The following is a 26,436-nucleotide window of genomic DNA, read 5'->3' as shown; positions in this document are numbered from 1 at the left end:
CGGCTGGGGGTGGAGCGGTCATTCCAACAGGTGGCAACGTGCTTTGCAAAGTTTGTCTACGTCGTGATCAGTGACCCATCTCAGGCTTCCGGCGCGGCCGCTGAGGGTCGGGCAGGACCGGGACAGCCGAAGCCAGGACGCATTCTAGAGAGCAAAATCCGAGCCCACAGCAGTCTTCACCACCCACTTCCCGCCCAAACAGACCCCACCACCCGCGCATGCGCCCGCCACGACACAGGCCTTCCTTCTGCGCCTGCGCGCGTAGGGCGTCAGGTTACGCCTGCGTGCCGCCGGCGGCGGAAGGGGCGGGTAGAGCGGGAGGAGTGGGCGGAAGGGGCGGTGCTTTGCTGCGCGGCCTCGCGAGGGTGAGTGTGGGGCCCGGTGCGCGCCGAGGCCAGGAGTCGGGGCCGGTGCGTCCTCCGCCCGGGGTCAGCCCCGCTATCGGGGGCGCCCCCTGGAGGCTCGCGGGGGGCAGCCGAGGAGGATGTGGCTGAATTGGGGGCGGGGTGGATGTGGCAGGGCCTGCAGGAAGGACTGGAAGGGACTGCGCGCTTTTTCCTTACATAAGAAAGGCGGCGCAGACGCTGCTGTCAGATTCTCCTGGGCTGGTTTGTGAGCTCATCTCAGGCAGCAGGGAAGGAGACAGGGCCAGGAGGCTGTTCAGTGTTAACGAGCTCCGCCTGTGGAAGGGAGCAGCAGACTCCTCAGAGTAGAAGGAATACTCATTTGCAGAGGATTCAAGGCAGGATTAAAAGAAGGGTTCAGGGTAGGAGTCACAAAGCAGTGTCTGATCTGGGTTTCCAAACACCGTCTGGACAGCGCCTGTAGTGTTCCACAAAAGACGGCCAACTTCAGATATGTTTCTCATTTGAAAAATGAAAGAGAGCCTAAGAAAAGGATTTGTGACTGCCGCCTTTCTTAAGCGTTCCCATTTTGGAGAACAAAGAGGCTATAAAAATGACTAAGCTGGTAACAAAATAAGGAAAAAAAAGTTTGGGGGTCATCAACAATGTCTAAAATGCTCTTTGACAAAGTAAATATATTCAGGGAAATCGTATTTTAATAGGATGGTTCTTTTAAGGCTTTGTTTCCTATTAGGAGAGACTGACTATAAACATGGAAAGTTATATATAATCATGAGGAACGTAAATGGTGCTTACAAAATTTGAGGGTGTCATAAGAATATATTTGGAATGGATGGAGCAATCAAGTGGTTGAAATTTGCCCCAGTCGACTGCTGTCATGTGGGAAAAGCAAACACTTAATCTTCCTTTATGTAAGAAAGGTGTTGAACATTGCTGCGGGTCTTTTACAGAGGTCTCATTTTTCTGCAGTACTAAACAGGTATCTGTTTTTTATGTGATCCATTGGTTTTACTTCAGTTGGTGTTGAGATGCCCCTCTGTGTGCCAGGTACAGCTTGTTGGTAATCTGTGCAAATTACCACCTAAGTTAGAGAAGAAAAGATCCCCCAAGGCCAGGATCATCAGGAGAGGATGTAAGAGAAGAGTGGAATTTAAGCAGAGGAGAAAAGTAGAAATGGAAGGATGTGACCTGTGGGTCAAATCTGGAAGTTGGGAAACTGAGAAGGTAGCAGGTTTCGAAGACAGTCGGCAAGAAGAGTATGAGACAATTGTGCAGCAGAAACAGACGATTGGACTTTGTTCCTAGGGCATAGTGTCACACAGAAGGCTTAAGGACACATGTAGTTGGACCCCACTCCCACAGTCTCTGATTCAGAATGCCTGGAGTGGGGCCTGAGATTTTCCCTCCCTCCTTGTCTGTGCAGTCCAAAGGCACTGGAGAAGGGGTGGAGAGAAAAGCCATGTTTCTCAGTGCTGATCAGCATGCGCGTGGCGCTCAGCCCCACCTGTGTGCACAGCCACTCACACTTGCTGTTCCTTTTGCCTATGGCCTGTTTCCATCTGCACAGGAAGAACCTGAACTGAAGAACAGTAAGAGCTCAGTTACTGGTGCTAGTCTCACTAGACCTGCAGATTTGGACCAGGGTCAGAACAGAGCAATGAATAACAACGTTTAATGCGAGAGGATCCCAGCACAAATTGACATCAGAGTAGAAATTCGGACACGTGACTCTGGAATTAGTGAAAGGTAGAGTGGACAGGAACCTCAGAGAAGCCCTCCCCAGGCCGCGAGTGTGTTCTGTTACTTAGCAGAGGCCAGCTTAAGCACTCCACAAGCATTTTAAAATGGTCTGAGAGGCTTTGAGCAGAGATGGAGATGATAAGCAGGTTGGTAGCTTCTGACAGCTCAGCTCCCGAATCCAAACCTGTCACCCACGGGGTCATCGTGTGGCCTGTGTGTGTTGTCCACATCATAGACAATGACCTACTGTATTGAGTTTGAGATGCCATCTCTTGTCATGGTAATACTTAGATTAGGAATATTCACTCGGTCAACTCCAAGACAAATATTCCAAGTCAGATGCTGCTGCTGAGCAAACTCCTAATACAGAAAAACGGGCATGTATCAGGTTTTTAAAAGAAAAAATACACATTTAAAAGTATTCTGTTTTCAAAATAATCATTTAGCAGTCAGTGTAATGGAGTAATGGACTAACGTAAATTTATTGCATATATTCTTTGATTCTGTGAACGGTGAGCTATGGGTACAGAGCAATCATCGTCTACAGAAGACTTCCGTCTTAAAAGTTAGCACTGTACATCGTGACGAGGGCTGTCAGGCTGGAGATGTAGCCAGACTATCAAGAAAGCAACCATTGACTCTGTAGAGAACACACTTGGGCTGATTCTTGAAAGCTGAAGAGAATTTTGTGAGATGAGAGAGAACATACCACATAGAAAGAATATGGTAACAGCCACTCTAGAAAAGACTGTAGCCATCTCTGGGATCTGTGTATACACCAGAATGCTGACAGCAGGGACGTAAAGGTTGAGGAGAGATGGCAAGGATTCACAGAGGAACATAAGATATTTATGTAATGACTGCTTGCCTGGATTGTAAACATGGCACCAGGAGTCACCTCTGACCCATTTGTCAGTACATTCCAAGGTCTAACCCGGTGCCCTGCATATAGTGGCTTCTACATAATAAGTATTTATTGAATTAATGGCACATTCATAAAATAAGACATTTTTATTTTTTTAGGTAAGGCAAGGGGAACCTTGAATGTTTGAAGGAGAGTGTGTGTGAGCATGAGATGCCTGACCATGTGGAGGATGAATAAAGACTGTGAGAGAGGTGACCGACAGCCATTGCAGTCTGCACTAAAACCAGAAGAGACAATGCAGAGTATTATCTGTAAGAGGATAAGTGTATCGAGTGATATTTGTGTTCCACGCATACATGTGTATTATAAATACATGTCTTATGGCATACAGAGCTTGAAACCCACTGCATTAGAGAGAGTGGATGATGGAGAAGAATAAACATCATTTCTGAGGAAAGTAGATGTGAACTTAAAATGTTATCATCTGTGTAACTATCTCAGGGGAAGTATGATTAATTTTGGTTCCTGTAACAAAGCAAAGGTTTTATTTGGTTCAGTTTTGGAGACTTTGATCATGACCATCTGGCCCTGTGGTGGCAAAGTGGAAGTGTGTGGCAGAGGAGCTACCTGCCTCATGGAGCCAGGAATGAAGCAGAAAAGGGGTTGGAATCCCCAAGATCCCTTTTAGGGTACCCCTACTGCACAGCTTTTATGAGGTCCCAGTTCCTCAAGGCTCTGCTGCCCCTAATAGCACCAAGGGCTTAGCACCAAGGGCTTAGCACCAAGCCTTTAGTACTTTAAGATCCAAGCCATAGCAAGAAGTGATGACTCAGCCTATTTCAGTGCTTATGTCAACTTAGTATTTTTATTGTATATTAAAACCGTGCCATCCTGGTTTACTAGGTGTGACAGTACTTTGTAGTAAGCAACTGGATGTTGTAAATGCCACAGAATTCTGTGTTTTAATAGTGCTTAGCTTACATTGTAAGATGAAGCCTTACTGTCAAAATCATGACAATTAACTGAACAGTTTGATATGATTAATGGCTACATTCTTTGGTGTCTGTCCTTCAGGTGAAGGTGCTTAGTTACATGAGAACTGAGAAGCCCTTCTTTCTAGTTAGATCACTGTGTCAGTATAATGGACAGAGTCTGATAAAATGTCAATAAAATTACAAACTTATTTTTTGTCCTGCCTATGACATGTATATTAGAGATAAAAAGTTGTTCATTATTAAGTTTTATTCACTTTTAAGAAATGTAGTGGCCCCTTTAAAATCAGTTTAATTAAATAATAGGGTTATATGGATATATTGTGACTTTTCTATAAAATGAACATTTTAAAATGTTTAAAATTTAGTTGGTTTTGTACCTAACTCATTATTGGGAAATCATGCTGACTTTCTAAATTTGACAAAATTAAAAACATTTTAAACAGTGAACATGCAGATGTAACTATGATACATTCAAATGTGAAGGCCGTATAACTTTCTCTTAAGGTCTCAGCATGTGTTTATGAAATCCCACCACTAGTTGTGAGGCCTCGGGCAATCCACCTCACAGTACTGAGCTTCTTTCCTATACAACAAGGCTCCTTGGTTGTAGGATTACTACATGGATTAGTTAGGAAGTTACACATAGAACCTCATACATGGAGTGAAGCAGGGTTGCTGGTGTCTGCCATTCACATAGTCCCAAGAGATGTGTGGGGGTGGTCTGAGGGGAGGTCAGCCCTCACACAGTCTGGAAGCTGGCACTTTATTGGGGTCAAGTAAAAATGAGGCCTTTATCTTCCTAGTTCTGTGTCCCACTTACAGGGCTCTTAAGACCTGTGTGGGTTAAAGGACTGCCTTCAGAACCAACCTTAAACTGGTCAGATGATTAGCACAGGCTTTTCTAAGACTGCTAGTAATTGGTGTAGGACATTGCACGCATGACGTTCTCAGTGAATAAAAATAGTTTTAGGGAACAGCTTTTATTTGTTAAAGGAAGCCGTACTGTCTTTATTAAACAGTTTTTATCCATTTTGTGTAGAGAATTTGCTTGTATTGTGAATAGACATGCTTCCATCTGGTAAAGTTCTTGTTGTGGGTTTGGTTTCTTCCATGTTTATATATTTCTTCTCTGGAAGTTTGGTTAGATGTCAAAGATGTCTCTACAGACAGCGGGTGCTTGAAAGAGCAGAGAGTGTTTTGTAAAGATTCTCTGCACACAGGTTTTCTCAGTCAGTCTCTTCTTCATAGGCTGAGCTCCACTGATGAGGATAAAGAACAGTTTTGAGGGCTGGCCATGTGCCAGGCCCTGTTCTAAACCTGAGGAGGTAAAGACTACATACTGCTTTCTCTGTAGGAGAACTGTCAGCTGATGGGAGTGATGAGACCTGGTTAATAGATTTCAAGACAAAGCAACAAATACTGTGTCACAGGTATGAACAGAAAGTTGTGGAGCACTGACAAGCATGGTTGACTGCCTGGGAGGGTCTGAAGGAATGTGCTGCTTGCCAGTCAAAACAATTCTGGCAGTGGCCCATTGGGTAACATCTTTCAGGGTGTGGTTCTACGTCCTCTGGATGATTCTGATAAAAATCATAGCTGAAACACTAGCCACCCTTTTCACCTTGCAATTAATTCTTTTTACTAGTTTCTTTTTTGGAAGATATGCTAATATTATGTCTAATTTGGAAGTTGACATGCACACATATTGAATGTAACACTGAAGGTTATAATAAATGGTAAAAGACTCATCAAGTTGATTCCTGGGTTAGGAAGAGATCTAAATGAGGAATGAAGGGTCATAGGTATGGCAAAGATAATTAAATCATGAGTGGTTATTAGACATTTCTCATTTAAAAAATCTAAATTGTAATCTTTAAAAAAGATTTTGTGGTTGCTATAGTAACTGTATTAGTTTTCCATTGGTGTTTTTAGTTTATAGCGAATTATTACACACTTAGTTCCTTAAGAAACACATTTATTTTCTTAATAATTAATTGATTTGTTGGGGGGGGCACACATTCCAAGTAAAGCGTGTGTCAGAGAACAACTCAGTGGAGATGGGTGTCTCTATCCACTATTACTTGGGTTCTGGGAATCAAAGGCAGATGACTAGGCTTGCTCACTAAGCACCTTACCTGCTGAATTATCTGATTGACTCAACACGTTTGTTGTCTTGGAGTTTAGTTGGTTATGCCTGACACAGGTTGAAGTAGCTAAAATGAAGGTGTTGGTGGTCTTTATTCCACTGTCTTTTCAGTGAATCCTGCTTCTGGTTTTCTCAGCCTCTCCAGTCAGTTAGCCTGCACAGTTTGGAGTCCACTTACTCCAACCTCAGAGCCAAGGAGAGTGGACTGAGCTTCCTGTCATCCAGCTGTTTTGTTTTGTTTTTTTGTCTGCCTTTCTCCTCATTTTAAAGGGCCTGGTGATGCTACGGAGTCAACTCTAAGCACCCTGAATCCTGTTATCATATTTCAGTTTCCCTTTGTAAAGTTAGATAACGTGTTCTGGGTTGAGGAAGTCAGACGTGTGAGTGCCATCAGAGATGCCATTATTATGCACTATAACATTAGGCTGCTTTTTAGCAGTATAGTTTGCCAAAACTAGCTTAGAAGCACCGTGGTAGCCCTAATGTATGTGAAGTTTTATTTTGAAGAAGGCTTTTACCCTCTCATGTCTCTAAATTAGTTTTAAAACAAGCGTGTAGCTCATGGATTTAAACACCATCTAAACATTGATGATATACAAATTAGGCCTCAGCTCCAATTTCAGCACTGAACCTAAGACTGAAGTGCAACTGCCAGCTCAGTTGGGGACCCAAAGAGTGGGAGATGACTTAGTGACGAAGCAGTTGTCATCCAAGGGTGAGGGCTGGAGTTGAGATCCTCAGCTCCCAAATAAACACTTCTCAGGCATGGTGACAAGTCTGTATTCTCAGCACTCTACAGCAGCAAGATTGCTAGACTAGGCAAATTGGTGAACAAAGTTCAAATCAGAGACTCCACCTCAGTCTACAAGGTGGAAAGCAATCAGAGCAACCTCTGACAGCCCCGAGCCTCCACACACCTGACATGCATGCCTTAGCCATGTCCATGCACACAAACATGACCCCAACATACAAAATAATAAAAATTGAAGTCATTGTGTCCATCTGTCCGTCCATCAATCCGTCTATCTTTCTGGTCATCCTTCAAACCTTACCTCCCAGTCTTCAGCTTTCTGTGGCTCAGAAAGACCTTTACCTGAACTTTAACATCTTGTATGAAAACAGCTCTTCAGAATTCACATGGAATTTGACTGAGCATCTCATCTACTTGGCCCAAGCCATCATCTCCTCAGTAGTTAAAGTAATTCCTGCACTGTTTTCTCATCTCATTCCTTGCTACCTACCTACCACCAACAAAAAGAAACAAAACAGTAATGGGCTGAAGAGATGGCTCAGCAGTTAAGAACACTGGCTGTTCTTCTTCCAGAGGTCTTGGATTTAATTTCCAGCACCCACATAGTGGCTCACAACCATCTGTCATGGAATCCGATTCCCTCTTCTTGCCTGCATCAAAACAAAGCACTCATATACATAGGATGAACAAATAAATAAATATGCATGAGTTCCTTGTCTTGGATTCCATCTCATGCATTTAGAGCACTCATCTGTCTGTAAAGCCTGTGTTCATCCTGTCTTTGTGTTTCTCCTGTCCTTTCCCTGTGGCTCATTCATATCCACCCACAGTGACTGACAGATTGACAGACAGTACATTGATTTTCTCCTAAGAACATCAACTTCATGATGGCAGCAACACTTAGTGTTGTTGCTGCCCTATTCTCAGAGCTAGACTAGTGCAGGGCACACAGTAAATGCTCAAACATTAACTGGATGAATGCTTCATAGTCTACTTTAGGTTAAGGGTTCCCCTCTCCCCTCAATGTATTACTTTGGGCTTGTTTGATAACCAGATGTAGTCATAGTAATACCTCCTAATACTAAAAGATATATTTTAAGCAGTGGTAGTTTGCTTTTGGACAGTATGACAGTATCTTAGGATAGTAGGACTACATTTGATAATGACAGTGTTCTGGGCATGAAGGTTGTTTCCTCTGCTTGCTGGCCTCTCTTCATTCTTCATATGTGCTTTGAAAGATAAGCAGTTACAGATCTCTGTCTTTTAGCCACAGGACAGCTCTTTCATAGTAATATACTTCATTAAGAAATAATGTCAGAAAGAGCCAAAGTCTTGGATTTTAGTCCTGCCTCCGTGACTACAGACACTTAATGAATTCTTGATTTCTCTTTGGTTAAATGAGACCAACAACTGTTGTCATACTGTCTTCATGGAACTGGAGAACGATAAAGTGTTTGAAGATGAGCTATAAACTCTAAAGTGTCTGAGAAGTGAAGGAGAAAGCTCAGATCAGCTGTATCTTTTCTCTGTGGTTGATTGCTTTAAAGTAACTACAGCAAACCAGCTGTGTTGGCTTTGTGGCGTCTAATGGCAGGAACCTTTTAATCTGGCTTCTGTTTTCTATCTCTTAATGCCACACCCAAGTCTGGGTTCTCCACTTGTTTCCTTGTTGGGGACCCTCTCTCAGGTTTCTTAGGCTGGACTCTATGCTAGAGTCTCACTCTTCTCAGGGTGCTACGTGTATTACTACTGCATGCTGCTGCTGAGGATGAGGATGAGGGCACTGCTAAGATTGGTTGTGTTACCTCTGTAAGAGTCTGTCATTTGCCTATGACAACAGTTTGTATATCTGTGTCTTCTGCCTTCACTGACTTTCCCAATTTTCTCTAACATGGCAAGGACTAGACCAAGTACCTACACTGAATTTATACATTTAAGCCTCAGCCTAGAAAAGCTGCCCCATCCTTCTTTAGTGTTTTTATTCTTTCAGACTTTGTCCTGGCATTGACTCCCCAGTGACTTGAATTCCTCAGTGAGAGTTACATCCTGTGATATTGACTTTTCCCTTAGTGCTTTGGGCTGTTTGCTGTTTTCTTTTGGGAGTCATGGTGTGCCTTATTCTATGAGCTCTTGAAGTACTAAAGCTACTTCATTGAAGAAAATGAAGTAGTCTCCTTAGGAAGCTGCAGTAGGTTGAATAGGAATCTTCATGGGATATGTCCACGTTCTAATCCCTAAACCTGGAAATGTGACCCTCCTTGGAAAAGCAATCTTTTTGTTGGAATTTAGCAATGACTGCCAACATTATATTAATTTGTTAGAACTGCTGTGAGGAGCTGAATAAAAGGTTAAAGCTGATGGGTATGTATTTCTTACTGTTCTGAGGTTACTTAGGGGAGGAAAGCCTTATTTTGGCTCATGTCCCACGTGATTTCAGCACATTATGGTGAGGAAGACATGGTATCAGGAACAGATGGTGGGGCTCCTTATATCACCCAGGCACACAAAAGGTCAGAGCTTGGGGCCAGAAGCAAAGAGAACCAACTGTCAAAGCTTCTCCCATCGCAAGCCACTGTGTCAGCCAGTTCTCACATCTTAAAGGTTCTACAACTTCCTAAAACTACATGTTCTCAGGAAAGAATGGGGGGTAAAAACATGGTTCTTGCCCGTGAACTCTCCGCCTAGTACTGGCTGTGCTGTTGATAAGAATTGTACTTAGGGTATGCTGAAAGAAGCCTTGGAAGATAGATTCCTCTTTTTTTTTTTTCAAAAGATTTTAAAAAACATTTTATAAGTCTAGTATGGTGGTGCACTTTTAATCCCAGCACTTTTGAAAGGCAGAGGCAGATGGATCTCTGAGTTTGAGGCTAGCCTGGTCTACAGAGTGAGTTTCAGGACATCTCAGGCTACACAGAGAACCTCTGTTGTAAAAACAAACAAAAACCATTTTATTAGTATGGGTGCTTTGCTGGCATGAATGCCTGTGTGCTTGTATGTAGGGCTTTCAGAGGTCAGAAGAGAGTGTCTGAACCTCTGGAACAGGAGATCAGACACTTGTGATCTGACATATGGGTGCAATCCAGGTTGTCTGGAAGAGCAGCCAGAGCTCTTAACTGCTGAGCCACCTCTCTAACCCCTAAAATATTTACTTTTATTTTTTAATTCTATGTTGTGTGCAGTATGTGCAAGTGAGTGCAGGTGCCTACAGAGGCCGGAAGAGGGCATCAGATCCCTGTAGCTGGAAGTAGAGTAGTAGTGAGCTGCCTGCTATGGTTGCTAGGAATGAAACTCGGGCCTCTGTGAGCTTATGTGCTTTTACCCACTGAGTCATTATTCTGGCTCCTACCTTTTTGTTTTAAGTATGTGCAGAGTAGTGGTAGATGTTTAATACTTTTACACACTTTTAAACATTGTCCTTCTATCCCAGTGTTTCCTCCTAGAAGACTCCGAAGTTACACACATAGTCTCACCAACAAGGCTGCCTAGACAGGAGCTGAACAAGAACAGTAGTAGACATCCTCAAGTGGACAGCAAAGCCCACAAGGCCTCAGCCCTATGGGAAGAACTACAGGCAATTGAGAAAGGCTGAGAGGGAGAAATATCCTTTCCCAGGGAAGAGTACAGCAATTGGTTATCCAAAACTTACATACAAATAACATTACATAGACTGAGCAGGTTATGTTTAGGAATATATATGTAAATACATATATGCATGTAACAGTTAACGGAAAAATGCCATGGACTTAAAAGAGAGCAAGGAAGGGCATATGGAACAGTTCAAAATGAGGAAAGGGAAAGGGGAAATGATGTAATTATCTCAAAAATAATTGTGCTTTTAGAATAAGATTAATTTTATATAAAAAGTTATAATGACTTTATATTAACCAGAGTTCTTTAGAATGATAGAACTTATGAAATGAATAGAATGACTCTCTCTGTCTTTATAAACACACATACACACACTCACACACACACACACAGGCTGTAGTTCAGGTAATCCAACAGTTCAGTAGATGTTGAAGCTGAATGTCTTAGGTGGTATTTAGTTACACTGGAATCCTATAGAGGTGGGCTCAAACACCAGTGAAGGAATGGGTCTGCTAGCAGAGCAAGACCAAGCAGGCAAAGAGCTTCCTTCTGTGTTCTTTATAGGCTGCCAGTGAAAGGTGTGGCTCAGATTAGAGGTGGGTCTTCCCACTTCAGATTATTTAAGAAGTCACTCACAGGTGTGCCCAGTCATTTGAGTTTTAGTTAACGTCAGATGCAGTCAAGTGGGCAGCCAAGAATAGGAATCACAACCTCCCTCAAAACAGAAAAAGGCTAGAGAATCAGAGCAGTCTAATTATAAATGAAAAGCTGTAACCCATTTCTTCTTCTAATAGAATGTTTATTATTAACAGATAGATTTCATATTCATTGGCTTTCAATTATCATTTAAAGAAAGTATCTTAGAACAATAAAGTAACTTAATGTGTCACAACACTTAACTGGGCAGCTTCTACATATCTGTAAATCCCAGCTTACCCCTGGAAGTTGGGTATGTGACCTAGCATCAGAGTGTCTTATAAATGGCTAAACTGCAAATCTAATGCTAGCTACTCCGGGCTTCCTACAGGAATCAAGTCTCTGATCCTCACAGCCACCCTGGAGTTCCTTGTACTCCAGAGTAGATCGCAGCACAGAGTGCTTAAGTAACTTTTCCCGAGCCATGACACCACAAGTGAGGGGCTGTGGCTGGTAACTTTTGTCCTATTCTGACTTAACAGTCTTTAATACAGTGGGGAGTTGTGTTGAAAAGGCTCTCTACCTAGTTCTGTGGTAGTTCAGTGTGCTTACCTACAGAGGCTGGCGTGGGGCTGGGAAGAGGCATCTGAATAAGCACCAGGTGCTTCTGACCATCTCTGAGATGCACTGGTCTGGTCACTCCCCTGCCTACGCCATTTACTTCACATTAAGGCTTATTGTTGTTGATTATGTGCTTCTGTCAGATTATTCAGGGTGCCTCTCTGAGTACATGCATGTACCTAAACTTGTGCCTCAAGTGCTACACTCCTAATCACACTTCTTATGCAGAGAATGAAAAAGGCCAGCGGCAGAGGGAATCTTCTGAAAGAATCTTTTGTTCACGCCTCAGAATCGGGTATGTTGACCTGAAGAAGTGCTTAAGATGAATGCAAGAAAAAACATGGCAGAAACTATCTCCTCTAATGAGGCTTTTTATATTATCTTTTACATTTGCTATTGATTCTTACTATGCGTGCACACACACTCATGAGCATGCCACAGGTAGGGGCGTGCACACACACTCATGAGCATGCCACAGGCAGGGTAGCTATCAAGTCAGTTCTTTCTGTCGTGGGTCCTGGGAATGGAACGCTGGTTGTTAGGCATATGTAGCAAACACTTTTTTAAAAGGCCTTGTGTTAGTTTTGTTTACAGGGCAGTTTTATTTCTATTTTGCAATAAAGTAGTTTCATGTTTTGGGTTATTCTTAGTACTAACTGGCCAAAGGAGTTCTCTCCTAAATTTTAGTGTCTTAGTTAAGTTTTTGTTGCTGAGAGGGAAGTTCTATTAGACTTACAGGTCAGAGAGTCCATCATCAAGGGAAGTCAGGGCAGGACTTAAACTCAACAGCCTGAAATGAAGCCGAGACCATGGGGGAATGCTGCTTTCTGGTTTCCTCAGTCTTCCAATTGGAGTCTGGGGGATTCCTGGAGAGCTGCTGGTCTTCAGTCTACATTTAAACCCTGAAGATGTATAGCTCAGTAGCAGAGTAGATGAACTTGTCAGTGAGAGTGAGGGGAAACAAGCAAAAAGCAAAGTTTTCTTTTTCCTTGTCTATATGGGCTGCCACCAGAAAGTGTAGCCTAGATTTAGGGTGGGCCTTCCTGCTTCAAATGAACTGGTTAAGACTCTCTCACTGGAGTGCTCAGCAGCCTGGGTTTTAGTTATTTCCAGATGGAGTCAGGCTGACAACTGAAATTAGTCATCACGTGTATTATCAAGAACCATGATTAGTCATGTCTTAGAATGCAAGAAAACAGTATGCAGGAATGCTGTGGTCTCTTAGTTTTACTACTTCAGTGTTTTAATTGTCTGTTGAACTCAAAAATATACTTTTCCTTCCTTTTAGGCCATTCATAAAGCACACTAGGTCTGGAAGTATCCGGTTACAGACGAAATGACTGTTCCCTTGCTTCGACTTTCTCCTCACCGGAATTTACTAATGCGCCTTTCCAGAGCTTCTCCACGGCTCCCTCACCCATGTCCTCCTGCACCGGGACCCCCAGGGGCTCTGCCAAACTCTTTTGGACACCTGTGTACTAAGAGGGTGCTGCTGTCTGACAACTTCAGGAGGACATTATGTGTCCAGGCAACCTTGAAGGACCACACAGAAGGACTTTCTGATAAAGAACAAAGATTTGTGGATAGACTCTACACAGGCTTAGTTCAAGGGCATAGAGCTTGCCTAGCGGAGGCCATAACTCTTGTGGAATCAACTCACGCCAGGAAGAAGGAGCTGGCTCAGGTGCTTCTCCAGAGAGTCTTAGTCTACCAGCGGGAGCAGGAGCTGCGCAACCAAGGAAAGCCCCTCACATTTCGAGTAGGTCGGTTTTCTCTTTCTGCTGTTCAGGAAGTGGTTTCTAAATTCTTCCTTTAAAATACATCCAAGAGGTATGAGATCAAATTGAGATTTCTTTCCTTGATATTTAGATGAAATATAAATGCTTTTTTAATAGATATTAATCTTCATGTATGGTAAGATTAGCATGACCATTTGAAGCAAGCCTTGTACTCAGGAAGAGATTCCAGAACCGAAATATACTGGATGACTGTTAATCGGGGCGCTCTTTCGGCTCTCTTCCGTTTTTGCTCCCTGACCATGATCTGTTACCCTCGTCACGTTGGAGGTCTGTGTCTTTGCTGCTTCATTGGCGTTTTTGTACACAGGTCTTCCTTCTCTTTCTTTAACTCTCATTAGTCCTGCTATCTCATACAGGCTGACTTTAGTTGTCTGTCCTCTTGAATGCTGGGATTCCAAGCATGTCCTAAGCCTCTCACTTCACTGAGATGTTTTTTTAAACTTTGTTATTGATTCTGTGTGAGTTTCACATTATACACCTGTCCTCATCACCCCGCCCCTCATCTTCATCCTTCGCTCGTACAGCTTTCCCCCAAGATAAAAAACACAAACAACTACAACAGCAACAACAACAAAGACCCCCCCCCCCTAAAGCATAGGAAACATCTCATCATGGAAGCTGTGGTGTGTCAGTGTGTCCCACAGTGTATCCCTCTGTCCACACATCTTCATTTGCAAATGTTCCTTGCATTGAGTCACTGGTCTGGTTGGAGGTCTCTGGCTTCTGTGTCACCATCAATATTGGATTTTCATCAGGACTCCTGGTTCTCCTATTGTCCTGAGTCATGGAGATCCTGCAGCTTTGGATTAGCAGGACTGGCCCTTTCATGTGTCCTAACTGTTCACAGACGGGGTGGGCCAACTCGGAGCCGGGGATCTGGGCCTGGGTGGCATCTGAGCTGGTCAGCATACTGGCTCTCCTTTATCTGCACCAGCAGAGCAAGTTCTCCAGCGCTGCTCCAGCTCACCCCCAGGCCACCTTTGGCTGGAGGCAGAGTCAGCTCTCTGGCTCTCATGCATTCGGGGCCAGCTCACCCATACCCACACCTCCACAGCAGCTTCCCTGTGCTACCCGGTCAAGGTGACAGGCCCACTCTCCCAAGTGCTGTAGCCTGCGGCCGATCTCACTTGTCTTCACCTTCAAGACCAGAGCCACTCTGTTACACAGCAAAGTGCAGGGCCTGCTCTCTTGAGCTGTTGACCTTGCGGGCAGCTTTCCTGACCGCTAGAAGTGGCAAGGGAATGGGGGCATCACCTCTGTGCCAGTGCCACCCTCTGGCAGATGAGTGATGGGGTTAGCTCTCCCAATACTCACTCGCTTGGGGCCATCTTACCCACACATTCCCACCAGAGCCAGCTCCACTGGGCTGCCTGAGAAAGGTGCAGGGCCCACCCTCCCGAGTGCTGCCTCAGATGAAAAATGGGGCCAGCTCTCCACAGCACCCCAGTCAGTGAGGGGCAGGTCCAGTTATGCACAGCCTTTGGACATCTATACACAGCCCCTGGACATCCATGCACACAGGCCCTGGACATCCATGCACACAGGCCCTGGACATCCATGCACACAGGCCCTGGACATCCATGCACACAGGCCCTGGACATCCATGCACAGCCCCTGGACATCCATGCACACAGGCCCTGGACATCCATGCACACAGTCTCTGGACATCCATGCACACAGGCCCTGGACATCCATGCACACAGGCCCTGGACATCCATGCACAGCCCCTGGACATCTATGCACACAGCCCCTGGACATCCATGCACACAGTCTCTGGACATCCATGCACACAGCCCCTGGACATCCATGCACACAGCCCCTGGACATCCATGCACACAGTCTCTGGACATCCATGCACACAGTCTCTGGACATCCATGCACACAGCCCCTGGACATCCATGCACACAGTCTCTGGACATCCATGCACACAGTCTCTGGACATCCATGCACACAGCCCCTGGACATCCATGCACACAGTCTCTGGACATCCATGCACACAGTCTCTGGACATCCATGCACACAGCCCCTGGACATCCATGCACACAGTCTCTGGACATCCATGCACACAGGCCCTGGACATCCGTGTGGTCCCCGGCTGCTGTCCCAACCAGGAACATCCCCATGTTCTCTAGTGCCATGGATGTTGACACTGACCCCTGCTGACATGGCAGCTCAGGTTGGGACCTCAGCATGGCCCCTGGTGGCAGAGCTGGCCTCTCACAACAGGCTCCTCCTCCCTACCCTCGAGTCTCCAGTTCCATGTCACAATGCTCAGGCTGCTCCTCTTTGTCTCTCCCATCTGACCAGCACAGACTTGCTTACTGTGGTGGCTCCCGCTGCAGACTGGCCATGTGGCTGGTGGGCTCCTGGGTGACATCTTCTATCCTGGTGCCTGGAGTGGTGGCAAGCTGGTGTTTGTTGCCATGCACTGGAGGGCAGGTCTGCACGAGGCGTGTCTTCCTCCTGCTGGCTGCTGTGCTGCCTGGATTTGACTTGATTTGGTTTTTATGAGTCCTAGGGATAAGGCAGCTTTGCCCACCAAGCCAGGCACCAAGCTAGTATTCACAAAGGACGCCGTCTGCTCTGCCCCACTGATAAAAGAGCAACACCACCACCAAGGTGTCTCTGCTCATTGCCAGGGGATATGGGAGAGCTACTGTTTATTAAGCTTTTAGGGGTGGCTTTCAGCCCAGCCACCTCCATACTGTGATTTTTTTTTAAGGAGATAGATAGTTTCCTGTCTGTATTTAAATGTTCATTTCACTTTTTGGATTATTTAGCTTTGTCCCGAGATTGTCGGTAAGCTCATTATAGTTTTGAAACCGTGCAGTGTTGAACCATGCAGATATGCATTTGAGCAGCAGGGGTTAAGCAGGGCAGTTTGGGTGGACAGAGTATCCCATGACTGTGAAGCAGGTGCTTTGAACTCTTCTGCTAAGAACAGCTTGAGATGGAGGATAGCGTAGGAACTTGGTGGGTACCGAGCAGATACATACCAACATTGACATTATGCTAGGCTTTGTATCATGGTGTAACAGAGAGTCAAACCCCTTGGAATGGGTGTGAATGCTTTAAAGATAGTTTTCACAAACAGGTCCAACTAATCTCTCTAGTTGTCCACACAGTTCACAGTCCTTCCTCTACTCAAAAGGAGGGACTCTGATTCTGAGAGTGTTACACTGCGTCTTAGTAGTTTTTATGTGTTGTAGGGCAAACCCCCAGGGAGAAAACCCAGCACGACAAAGCGTCTACTTCTGCTTGGCTTTAGAGAAGCCTTGGAGAGACAAGAGTCTCAAGATGTGCTTTAGCAGCTCACACCCCTTCCGAGAGCTTATAGTCTGATCTTAGGCCAGGTTAGCACAAGTCTTTGCTATTGTGTCATCACCACAAACAGAAGAGACACGGATTTGTTCAGCATCTATAAAGGTGCTTGAGATGAAGACCTGCCATGAGTAGTAAGGACCTGAGCCCACCACACACCACACACACCCTGAAGATTGTTGATGCCCGTGTTAAATATTCGTATTTCGCGGGAACAGCCCGCAGTGTCTGTGACACGCTGTACTAAACACACTCTCATCTAATTCTTAAAGCAACCTGCAAAGCCCCACACGGTTACAGCAGGTGCTGTGCTGAGGAGAAAGCTGAGGCAGCACAGGGCAGATCACAGATCTTGGGTTTGTAAGGATCTCACAAGGATGAGACACACTGACAGCCCAGGGCTTGCCCCTGACCTGCCATGACAGCTTGACTCTCTAATAGGTGCTTCTCTGCCATTTTGAACACAAGTGATTTTGTTTTTTGGTTTTTTTTTTCTTTTTCTTTTTCAAATCTTCTTTTGTTATTTTGTTAAAGTTATGACTACAAAGAAAAATATTGGTGTGGAAAAATTACTTTCTCAATCAGTGGCAATTTCTGGAGTTATGGATTGTTATTCCAGTGGGCAGAAGCAGAGGCAGGGTGGGTGGAATAATTACCCACCATGATGAGAAGGGGACAGATGTGGAAATTCCGTACCCACAACACAAGTAAGAACGTGTGTTCCCAGAGATCTGCACTATGGGAAAATGGCAAACCACATTTTCTGATTGGTGAAAGTGAACTTTATGAACATACAGAGTTTGGAACCTCTCCTCTCTGTTTCACTGTTACTCAGGAATTAGATAAAGATGAGATTTTTTCACTTAAACTTTAAGGCATGTTAAAATATGTCAGTTATGATTCTTGTAGACTATTATGAAACTATTCACAGTGCTGATTTTATTAATGGGAGACCTGTAAGTCATGGAAGGCATAATAGCTAGGATCCACAAACCGCCATTCCCAGCCCCTCGAAGCAGGGCAGTGTCCAGGCCACACCTTACAGGGGTTGGGGGAAAGCCCAAGATCAGGCCACCAAATCCCTGAGCTTGCCCCAAAACCAGACCACATAACCCTTCAGTCCCAGGCCACCCTGGAAAGTTCCCACCCTAAAGAACCTATAAAAAGCCTGCCTCCTGCTCAGCTTTTTCTCTTTGCCTGATCAGAGGCAGCCACTCTCCTGTGTTTTTCCCTCCTAATAAACCTCTTGTGTGAGGTTTGTTGTGTGGTGTGACTCAGTGGTATTCCTTGGCTCCTGAATGCCGGATGCCTTTTCATCTTAGCTACAACACAGATCTCTTTCTACTGTAGGGTTGTCCGGGCCCCCTGGTGCAGGAAAATCAACCTTCATAGAATGCTTTGGGAAGATGCTGACTGAGCAAGGGCACAGACTGTCCGTGCTGGCTGTGGACCCATCTTCTTGCACCAGTGGTGGTAAGTATGACTGGCCTTCTTAACTGGCAGCTAGTGGGGGTTGTTACAGGCTAGTGGGAATTGGTAGTTGGGTGGCTTCTAACCACCAGCTGAGAATGGTCTCCTGAAAGTACCCTTTCTGTTCTGCAGAGTGACATGGAAACGCTGAGACTCGGTTAGGAAGTTCTCTGTCCCAGAGGAGGTCAGCTTGTGGGTAGTTCAGTGGTTACTCAGGCAGGGTGAGAGGGACCAGATGAGGCTGACCAAAGGGCATGTGCTCAGACTTTGTCTCTCATATTCTCTGTCATTATCTTCATGGTGTTGTGGCGTCTCTTCAGTTAATCTTGAGGGGAAAGAACAAGCTTGTCATCTGTCTGTTACATGTCCAGTGAACAAAGCTCTTAAGGGCCCTGTAGGTTACTGCTGTTTCCTCCAGTGCTCCGCAGAGCAAGCACACAGGGCACTGCACAGTGCTCAGCACTTACTTGCTGGTGTGAGGGCATGCATTCACTCAACACTTAATTTGCAGCTCACCAGAGATAAAATGAATGTAAACTTAGCTCCCTAAGGACCATTTAAAGAAAACATACAAAGCCTTTCCTGTAACTACCCAGAAACATTTCCTCCCTTTCTCTCTCCTTGAGTTAAGCTGCTCTGATTACTGCTGTTTACTGAACTGGCATTGGTGTGTGTTCTGTAGGTGAGACACCAGCACAGGAGACTATGCTATAGGGTGAATATGAAGCAGTGCTCTTGGCCTTGCTCAGTTTACGTCTTACGAGGGAAACAGGCAACATAAGCAGTCACATTAGAGTAAGTGCGCTGAGGGGTAATGCTTGGTACTCAGTGAGTGAGTGGTTTGTATGTTGTGTTCTTCAGAAAGTCACACTTGAAAACCTTAGATCAGGAGAGAAGTAGATAACAGTTCTTAATTGCCCTTTACTGAGAAATATGGCTCAAACAGTCAAAGGATTTGGTTCACTGTAATAGAAAGTTAACTGTAAATGAAATTATACTAGTTCCAAGATTAATTTGTTGTCTAGCTTATTTACTGTTTGAAAACTTTGCTAAATACACCTGCTGCACACCTTTAGTCCCAACACTCAGCAGGCAGAAGCCGGCAGATCTCTGAGTTTGTGGCTCATCTAGACCACAGAGCAAGTTCCTGGATAGCCAGACTGCACAGAGAAACCCTGTCTTGAAAAACCAAACCAACCAAACAAACAAAGGAACTTTACTTGATGAAAATTAATGAAGGGTTTTCATAAATGATTCTAATTTTCATACAAGTAAGAAGGCCATTTCCTCATGGTCTGGAGTATTTTTTATAGAAAAATAACACAGTAGCTTAAGTAGTAATTGATAACAGAACTGATGTTATATTCTATAGTTAAAGCTGCATAGCACATAGCCAGGTAACTCCTAACCTTTGTTTTCTGTGTGTGTGTGTTTGTGTGCGCGTGCGTGCATGTTGTGTAAGGGAGGCAGTGAGTGAAGGTCAGAGGTCAGCTTCCATATCATTCCTTGGGTGCTGCCCATCTTGTTCTTGAGACGGAATCTCTCGCTCTTAGAGCCCACCAAGTAGGCTCTGTTGTTGGTAGTGAGCTCCAGGAACCCACGCCTTTGCCTCCCGAGTGCTGGGATTACAAGTGTGTCACAGGCCTGGTTCTCTTCTGAGTGCAGGGGTCAGACGCATTTCCTTGTGCTTGCAGGACAGCACTTCAGAGACTACGTTGTGCTTCTTAACCTTAACTGTGCTTCTTAACTGGAAGTCAGTTCACGGAGGCCTTGCAGGTTTCTAGGAACTTGGAATGATCCAGTGGTTACTCCAGTGTGAGGATAGACAGTGATCTAGAGGAGAACTCTGTGATATTCAGTACATCTCAGGCTTGGGAAGAAATAACGTAAATCATGTCCTCTTGGAGCTTGCTGATTGGTAATTAGCCCATACAGCTCTTCCATGATTGTATAATTGACTGTGTGTTTAGGGTCCCTCTTAGGTGATAAAACCCGGATGACTGAACTGTCAAGAGACATGAACGCATACATCAGGCCATCTCCTACCAGTGGGACTCTCGGAGGTGTGACAAGGACCACAAATGAAGCCATTGTGTTGTGTGAAGGAGGGGGCTATGACATCATTCTTATTGAAACTGTAGGTGAGTGTCATACTCTATTTCATAAGAACAGAGTACTTTTATAATGAACGCTATTTAAAGGTGAGTAACATCTTACTTTGTTTAGTTCATTCGGCAGATATGAAGTAGAATTACATACAAGGTATTGCTGTATAGACAGCGTGAGTACATGGGCTATGCTCCCTACCCACAAGAGCCTGCCATAGAAAAGGTGAAGTGAGCCCTGTGTGCACAGCTGACATCTAAGCTGACCGTTCTATGTGCCAGAGGATAGTGGCCTCGGGAAGCAAATCACAGCATCACAGCACATATGGGACCATGGTGCTGGCTATTTCCTCTGTAGCACATGGTTTCAAAGGAAAACCCCAGCACTTCACACTCTGTGGACAGAGGACCTTTTAGTTTATTTTGTGATGAATGTATATGACAGAACCCAAACCAGTGTTTGGGGGAATCAGTGAAGACTTCCTGGAGGAGGGAGGGTAGGACACAGTGAGAACACATGGCTCTTTCTGGTCACTTACAGCACTGTGGGCAAAGAGGAGCTTGGAACCAGTTTTCCTTATGCGGCCTGTCAAAGAGTCTTCATTTTTCCTGGAGGGAGTGGGAAGCTAGAACAAGGGAAGCCACATGTGTTTGAGGGACCCCCACAGCTGAACGAAGAATGGCTTCAAGGTTCGGAGTGGAGGTGGATCAGTTAGACTCTGGTGGCAGTCGCAGAAAGGGGTGGTGAGCACATCATCCAGTTGGAGAGGAGACTTCAAAGCGTCGGCAGTACGTTAGCAGGACACAGTAAGAGATGAAGAGGGGGCATCGTTGCTGTAGAGAACACCGTGGAAGACGGCAACTAGGAGAAGGAAAATACCATGAGTTCAGTCATCACACGCTACTGTGACATTGTTTAGAACTAACAGTCATCAGCACGGCTCTTAGCTCTGCACTGTTATAGTGTGGCTCATGTTAAGGAAAGTGGGGGGTAAGAATGGAAAGGAGCCATATTGGTTCGCTAGGATTATTGCCATAAAGAAGGGCAGCTTAGAGCATGTTCATGTGCCTCCTCACAGCTCTGGAAGCTGAGGATCTGGCACCAGCAGGGTGCTTTCTGCGTCCCCTCCCTTGTTTGCAGATGGCTGCCTTCTTGCCGTGCCCTCACATGGGCGCTCTCAGGCTTACACGCCCTGCTGTACACGCTGCTGTCTTCTCTCCACTGGTTAGCACCCCATCCTCAGGACCTCGTGTAACTCTGTAGAGCCCGCCTGAGTCACACTGAGGACTTGAAGACAGGCCTCCCAGCCTTGGGAAGTACACTGTATGAAACAGTGGCGGAGAGTCAGCGGAGAAGGCAGTATGAAAGCCACGTACACCTCACGGCTGTGGGCTGCTGCTGTCCTAGAACTCACAGTAGCAGTGACTCAGATAGGATGTCGCTGTCTTGTAAGTGAAGAAGCCCCAGGGCAGGTGCTTGAGAATGTTTATAGTTCTCCACCTTCAGTCCTCAGGATGCCTCCTTCCTTCACACTAGTCTACCTCAAGGTTGCTCACGATTGGAGTTGGCTGGTGAAGCTTTGACTGTCCCCCTGGGTAGCAGATAGAAGGAAGGAGCGGAAGCATAGAGTGGACACAGAAGAGGCACATCCGGCTCATGGCACCTTCCTCAGAGGACTTGCCTGCGAGCCCCATCTGCCCACCTGCACTGTCACTCTCCACTCAGCTGCCTGGCAGGGCACCCTGAAATGTCTGCTCCCGGGTGACAGGACAGGCACCACAACTGTCTAACAAATGGAACATTTGAGGTGACCGTTTGAGCTGGGGTGTCGGTCAGAACATAGACACTGGGCATCCAGTGACCATAGATAGAGAGGGAGAGGTACAATGGTGGCTAAGTGAGGGAAGTGGATGGACGGCCGCCCTCTTCAGGATGACTGCTGACAGGGAACTGCAAGTGGGTGGCCTGGTGAAGGCTGGGTTGGTATCTGTTTGTCCAAAGAGGGAAGTGCCTCCTTTGTTTCTCCTCTGTGATATGGGTGCCATGGTGACAATACATGAAAGAAACTGACACTTAGGAACTCTCTCTCTCCCTCTCTCCCTCCCTCCCTCTCTCTCTCTCTCTCCCTCGGAGAGGATGTCGAACCCCCTGGAACTAGAGCTGTAGGTTGTGTTAAGAACAGAGCTGGCTCAGCAAAAGCAGGAGCTGCTCTTAGCCACTGAGCTTTCTCTCCGGCTCCCTGGGCGTAGCTTTTACGAGACTCTTCAGTGGTACTTGTCTGCAGTTGAGAGGTGTCTCCAAGAATGTTTAAAGAGGAGAGGATGGGGTTTGCAGAGTGGAGTGAAGGTGAAAAGGTGTAAAGAGATGGGAGTAGTGGCAGGCGAGGTTTAAGGCCAGGGTCCATGTTTATACCACTTCCTGATGAAGAGAAGCCGAGAGAGAGCTTTAGGAGTAGGAAAGAATGGAAGTCTAGAGGGTCTCCATCCAAAACCTAGTGAGACATGGAAGGGTGTGTTTGCAACTAATCCAAATTCATGCTAATAGCATTTGGAGGTGGGGGTCTTTGGAGAGTAATTAGCATCAGATAAGGTGATGACCTTGTGGCCCCTCTACTGGCATTTGTGACATTTTAAGAAGAGAAGAGACACCTGCATCAGCATGCTAGCTCTGTCTTCCCATATGATGCCGTCTGCGTAGATGCACTTGCTTTGCCACTCTGCAGATCCCTGAGCAAATGAGCTTTTATTTTTTATCAAGTCTTGGGTACTGACTTATAGCAACAGGGCTTTAAAGGGTTAATGTATGACCATGAAGATGGGAAACTGAAATAGAACATAAATAAGCCAGTAGATTGGAAAAAAAAAAAAAGGTAAAAACGTTATTTTAAATAAACCGATTTAAATTTCCAGGAGTGGGGCAGTCGGAGTTTGCTGTTGCTGACATGGTCGATATGTTTGTCTTACTGCTGCCGCCAGCAGGAGGGGATGAACTGCAGGTAAGATCTTGGTGCCCTGGCCCTCCCGTACTACTCTTAAAGAACCAGTGTGCACTGTGGTGCTGTAAATCAAGTTGCAGGTAGTGTGTGAGCACCATGATTCCCATTGGCTAAAGGGCACGAGCCCACAGGTAGTTTCTCTGTACATGTGTTTTATTTTGCTCAGCTAACAGTAATAAAAGATGTGACTCTGAGCTACTCACACAACTCAAACTTCCCTGCTCAGCACAGAAGAGACTGGAGTAAATGCTCCACAGAGACCACAGCGTCATGGGTGTCTGTACAGCGCCTGACTCAGAAGTAATTCATGTGATAGATACCGTCGGTAGCACACATACTCCTCCTCTCTCTCATCCCACTTGTACTTGGACACACTCACACACAGAAGTCTCTGCAAAGGGCTGGGGACTGTGTGGGTGGGAGAGGGGCAGAAATACCCATGATTATATGAAAGTTTTGTTTTTAAGTGATGGAGCCTTTCTTGGCTTTGGTGGGTTAACCCAGGGGACTGAGGTGTTCGATGATCAACCAGAGTGACTCAGAGCCAGTGACTGTGGAGTTAATTGTCTCGTGTTGATGAAGAATAAGGACTGGATAAGGGGTGAGAAGTGAAAGTTGGTTTTATTGAGGAAAAAGGACTCTGGAGTGGGCGGGGTTGTCCCAAGAGACGGGGACTGTCATGCTGTTTAATGGTCTGTTGTGGGACTTAAGTTGGAAAATACTCTTGAGGTACACTTGACTGAGACTTGTCATTCTTTGGGCACATCATGAACCAGTCCGTGAAGGGCTCACACACCCTGTGTGTCTTCGTGGCTCAACTGGAGTTGCTTTGTTCATCCAGTCTAAACAGTGGTCATAAGTCTCCGTCACCTTTTTACTTGGTAGGCTACTGACCAAGTCGCTTTGCTTCCTTGTGCTTGGTCACCCTCCAGTTCCTTGGTTCCTGTGGTGAGCTGGGCAGCCAACTCTTGTGTGTAAGATGCTGTAAGCTGCCTCCTGCCTCCACCATGCTTTGTCTTGGTCATCTGTCTGCCCACATCTGAAGAGCTCAACAAGTTAGCCTCTAAACTTGGAAGAATTTTACAGATGACTGCCGTAGTTCCAAGGCTGTGTGCATTTGGGTAATTCTTGTCAGTTATTCCTGGCACATGAACTTGGGAAGATACAGAAGAAATGACAGTCAAGTGTGACTGAAGTCATGGTGTCTGCTGTTGTCATATTCTCATGCTAGTTGGGAGCAATGGGGTGCTCTGATAAATGTGTTTTTTCTGTTCTCTCTAGGGCATCAAAAGGGGCATAATTGAGAAGGCAGATTTGGTCGTTATAACTAAATCTGATGGAGACTTGGTCGTGCCAGCTCGCAGGATCCAAGCAGAGTATGTGAGTGCACTCAAGTTGCTCCGAAGGCGCTCGGAAGTCTGGAGGCCAAAGGTTGGCTTGCACTCCTTTCTGTGTTCCTCAGAGAATGGACTATGTACCTTAGGAGAGAGGACATAGGTCTCAGGCTGGACCTGTACTCGGCCTTCGCCTGAGTGGAAAGACTGCACTTTAAGAAAATATGACAAAGCCAGATTTTAAATAGAATCTTTCAACCACAGAATGTCAAAAACTAGAATTAGGTGGCAGCTGAGCCTGCTTAGCACCGATGTACCCATTTGGAAGTAATAGGAGGTTCATCCTAAAGGAATTGTCCTTAAGATTAGGGAACACTATGGATTAAGTATGTTAGAATCTGGGGAGCAGAGCAAACGCTCCTGACGTGGGACTTTCAGCCATGTTCTTTTCAGTAAGCTAAGAAAATGAAGAATACTGTGGGAAGGAATGCAGTCACACTGACGCATTCTTATCTGCATCATGAGAGCAGCGAGCCCTTTCCTGCTGCTGGCTTCTCAGTGGCTCCACGGTGGGGTGGCCAGCCTGTCCACGGAGGTGCTGGGCACTTGCTCAGCTTTGCCCTGTTGGGACAGGGAAAGGAGCTCGTCCTCAGCTTGTCTTCATTCGGTGACCTCCTTCCCTTTGCCTCTGCTCATCCTATGAGGCTCAAAAGTTCTCTAGGGTTCCCTTGATCATCTCTCTGAACCATCCTAAGTTAAAATAAGTTTCTGCGCTAAAGAATTGGGCCTTAGATTGGTGTCTTATTTCTGCATGCAATTAATGATCCAATGCGCACACTGCAGTGTGTGCCAGAGTGTGGCTCTGACGGAGCAGCCCTTGTCTCTGCCTTATTCCATAAATGCTAAGGATTCATTGGCAAATCACAGACATCCTGTGACATGACAGCTCTGGTTCTGCCTTCTCAACAGGTGATTCGCATTTCTGCCAGAAGTGGAGAAGGCATTACTGAGATGTGGGACACAATGAGAGACTTCCAGCACCAGATGCTGAGCAGTGGGGAGCTGGCTGCCAAGAGACAGATACAGCACAAAGTCTGGATGTGGAATCTCATTCAGGAAAACGTCTTAGAGCACTTCAAGACCCATCCGAGCATCCGAGAGCAGATTCCTGTGATGGAGAGAGAGGTTCTCAGTGGAGCCCTCTCCCCAGGACGAGCAGCAGACTTATTGCTGAAAGCTTTTAAAAGCAGACACTAATAAATCTATCCTGTGCAGTCTTTGTAGTTTCTCTGAGTGCTGAATATCCAAAACCTCACCTGTGGTGTGCACCTTACACCTGCAGCGTGCCCCCGCTGGGGTGGGGTGGTTAGACAGACTGCTGTGTGGGACTGGCTCCACTGTAGCCTTCCCGATGCCTGACATGCTGGCCTGCTAAGTAGTTTCGTCTCAAGACTCAAAAGTGGAGGAAGCTCAAGAAGAGAAAGAAGACCTTACATGTTGAAATGGCTACATCAATTCTCTGTTCTTGGAATTGCCAGAGAAAATGTAAGCCAGAAGGGCCACATTTCTGAAAACAGATAAGTTTTTAAAAATGGCCAGAACAACACCAGGTTTCTTAGAATTGAAAGTCGTGATTGGCATCTAGTGTACCAGACTATTCTAAGAATTTCTAAGAGGCCATGTATACAGAGCAGCTGGAAGCAT

General features: G+C 45.6%; 1 protein-coding gene across 5 annotated transcripts; it reads left to right on the top strand.

The window, feature by feature from the left end:
• Positions 1 to 316: 316 nt before the first annotated feature.
• On the top strand, positions 317 to 25,989 carry MMAA (metabolism of cobalamin associated A; the record flags this gene model as incomplete). 5 transcript variants are annotated; one of them, XM_080936671.1, is made up of 7 exons in its annotated part: positions 317 to 365; positions 12,996 to 13,470; positions 18,178 to 18,300; positions 20,268 to 20,438; positions 23,313 to 23,398; positions 24,680 to 24,829; positions 25,702 to 25,989. In XM_080936671.1, the coding sequence occupies exons 2-7, from the start codon at positions 13,044 to 13,046 to the stop codon at positions 25,987 to 25,989; spliced, it is 1,245 nt and encodes a 414-aa protein (XP_080792797.1). In that variant the 5' UTR covers positions 317 to 365; positions 12,996 to 13,043. The 5 variants fall into 5 exon arrangements, with proteins under 5 accessions (XP_080792797.1, XP_080792795.1, XP_080792796.1 ...); XM_080936669.1 differs by lacking the exon at positions 317 to 365 and adding an exon at positions 5,319 to 5,395; XM_080936670.1 differs by lacking the exon at positions 317 to 365 and adding an exon at positions 11,935 to 12,002.
• Between the last annotated feature and the right edge of the window lie 447 nt (positions 25,990 to 26,436).

The sequence above is a fragment of the Micromys minutus genome (genome assembly GCF_963924665.1).
Source record: "Micromys minutus genome assembly, chromosome: 24".
NCBI lineage: Eukaryota > Metazoa > Chordata > Mammalia > Rodentia > Muridae > Micromys > Micromys minutus.
Note: the sequence above shows the minus strand (reverse complement) of the source record. Positions and strands in the feature narration are given on the sequence as shown.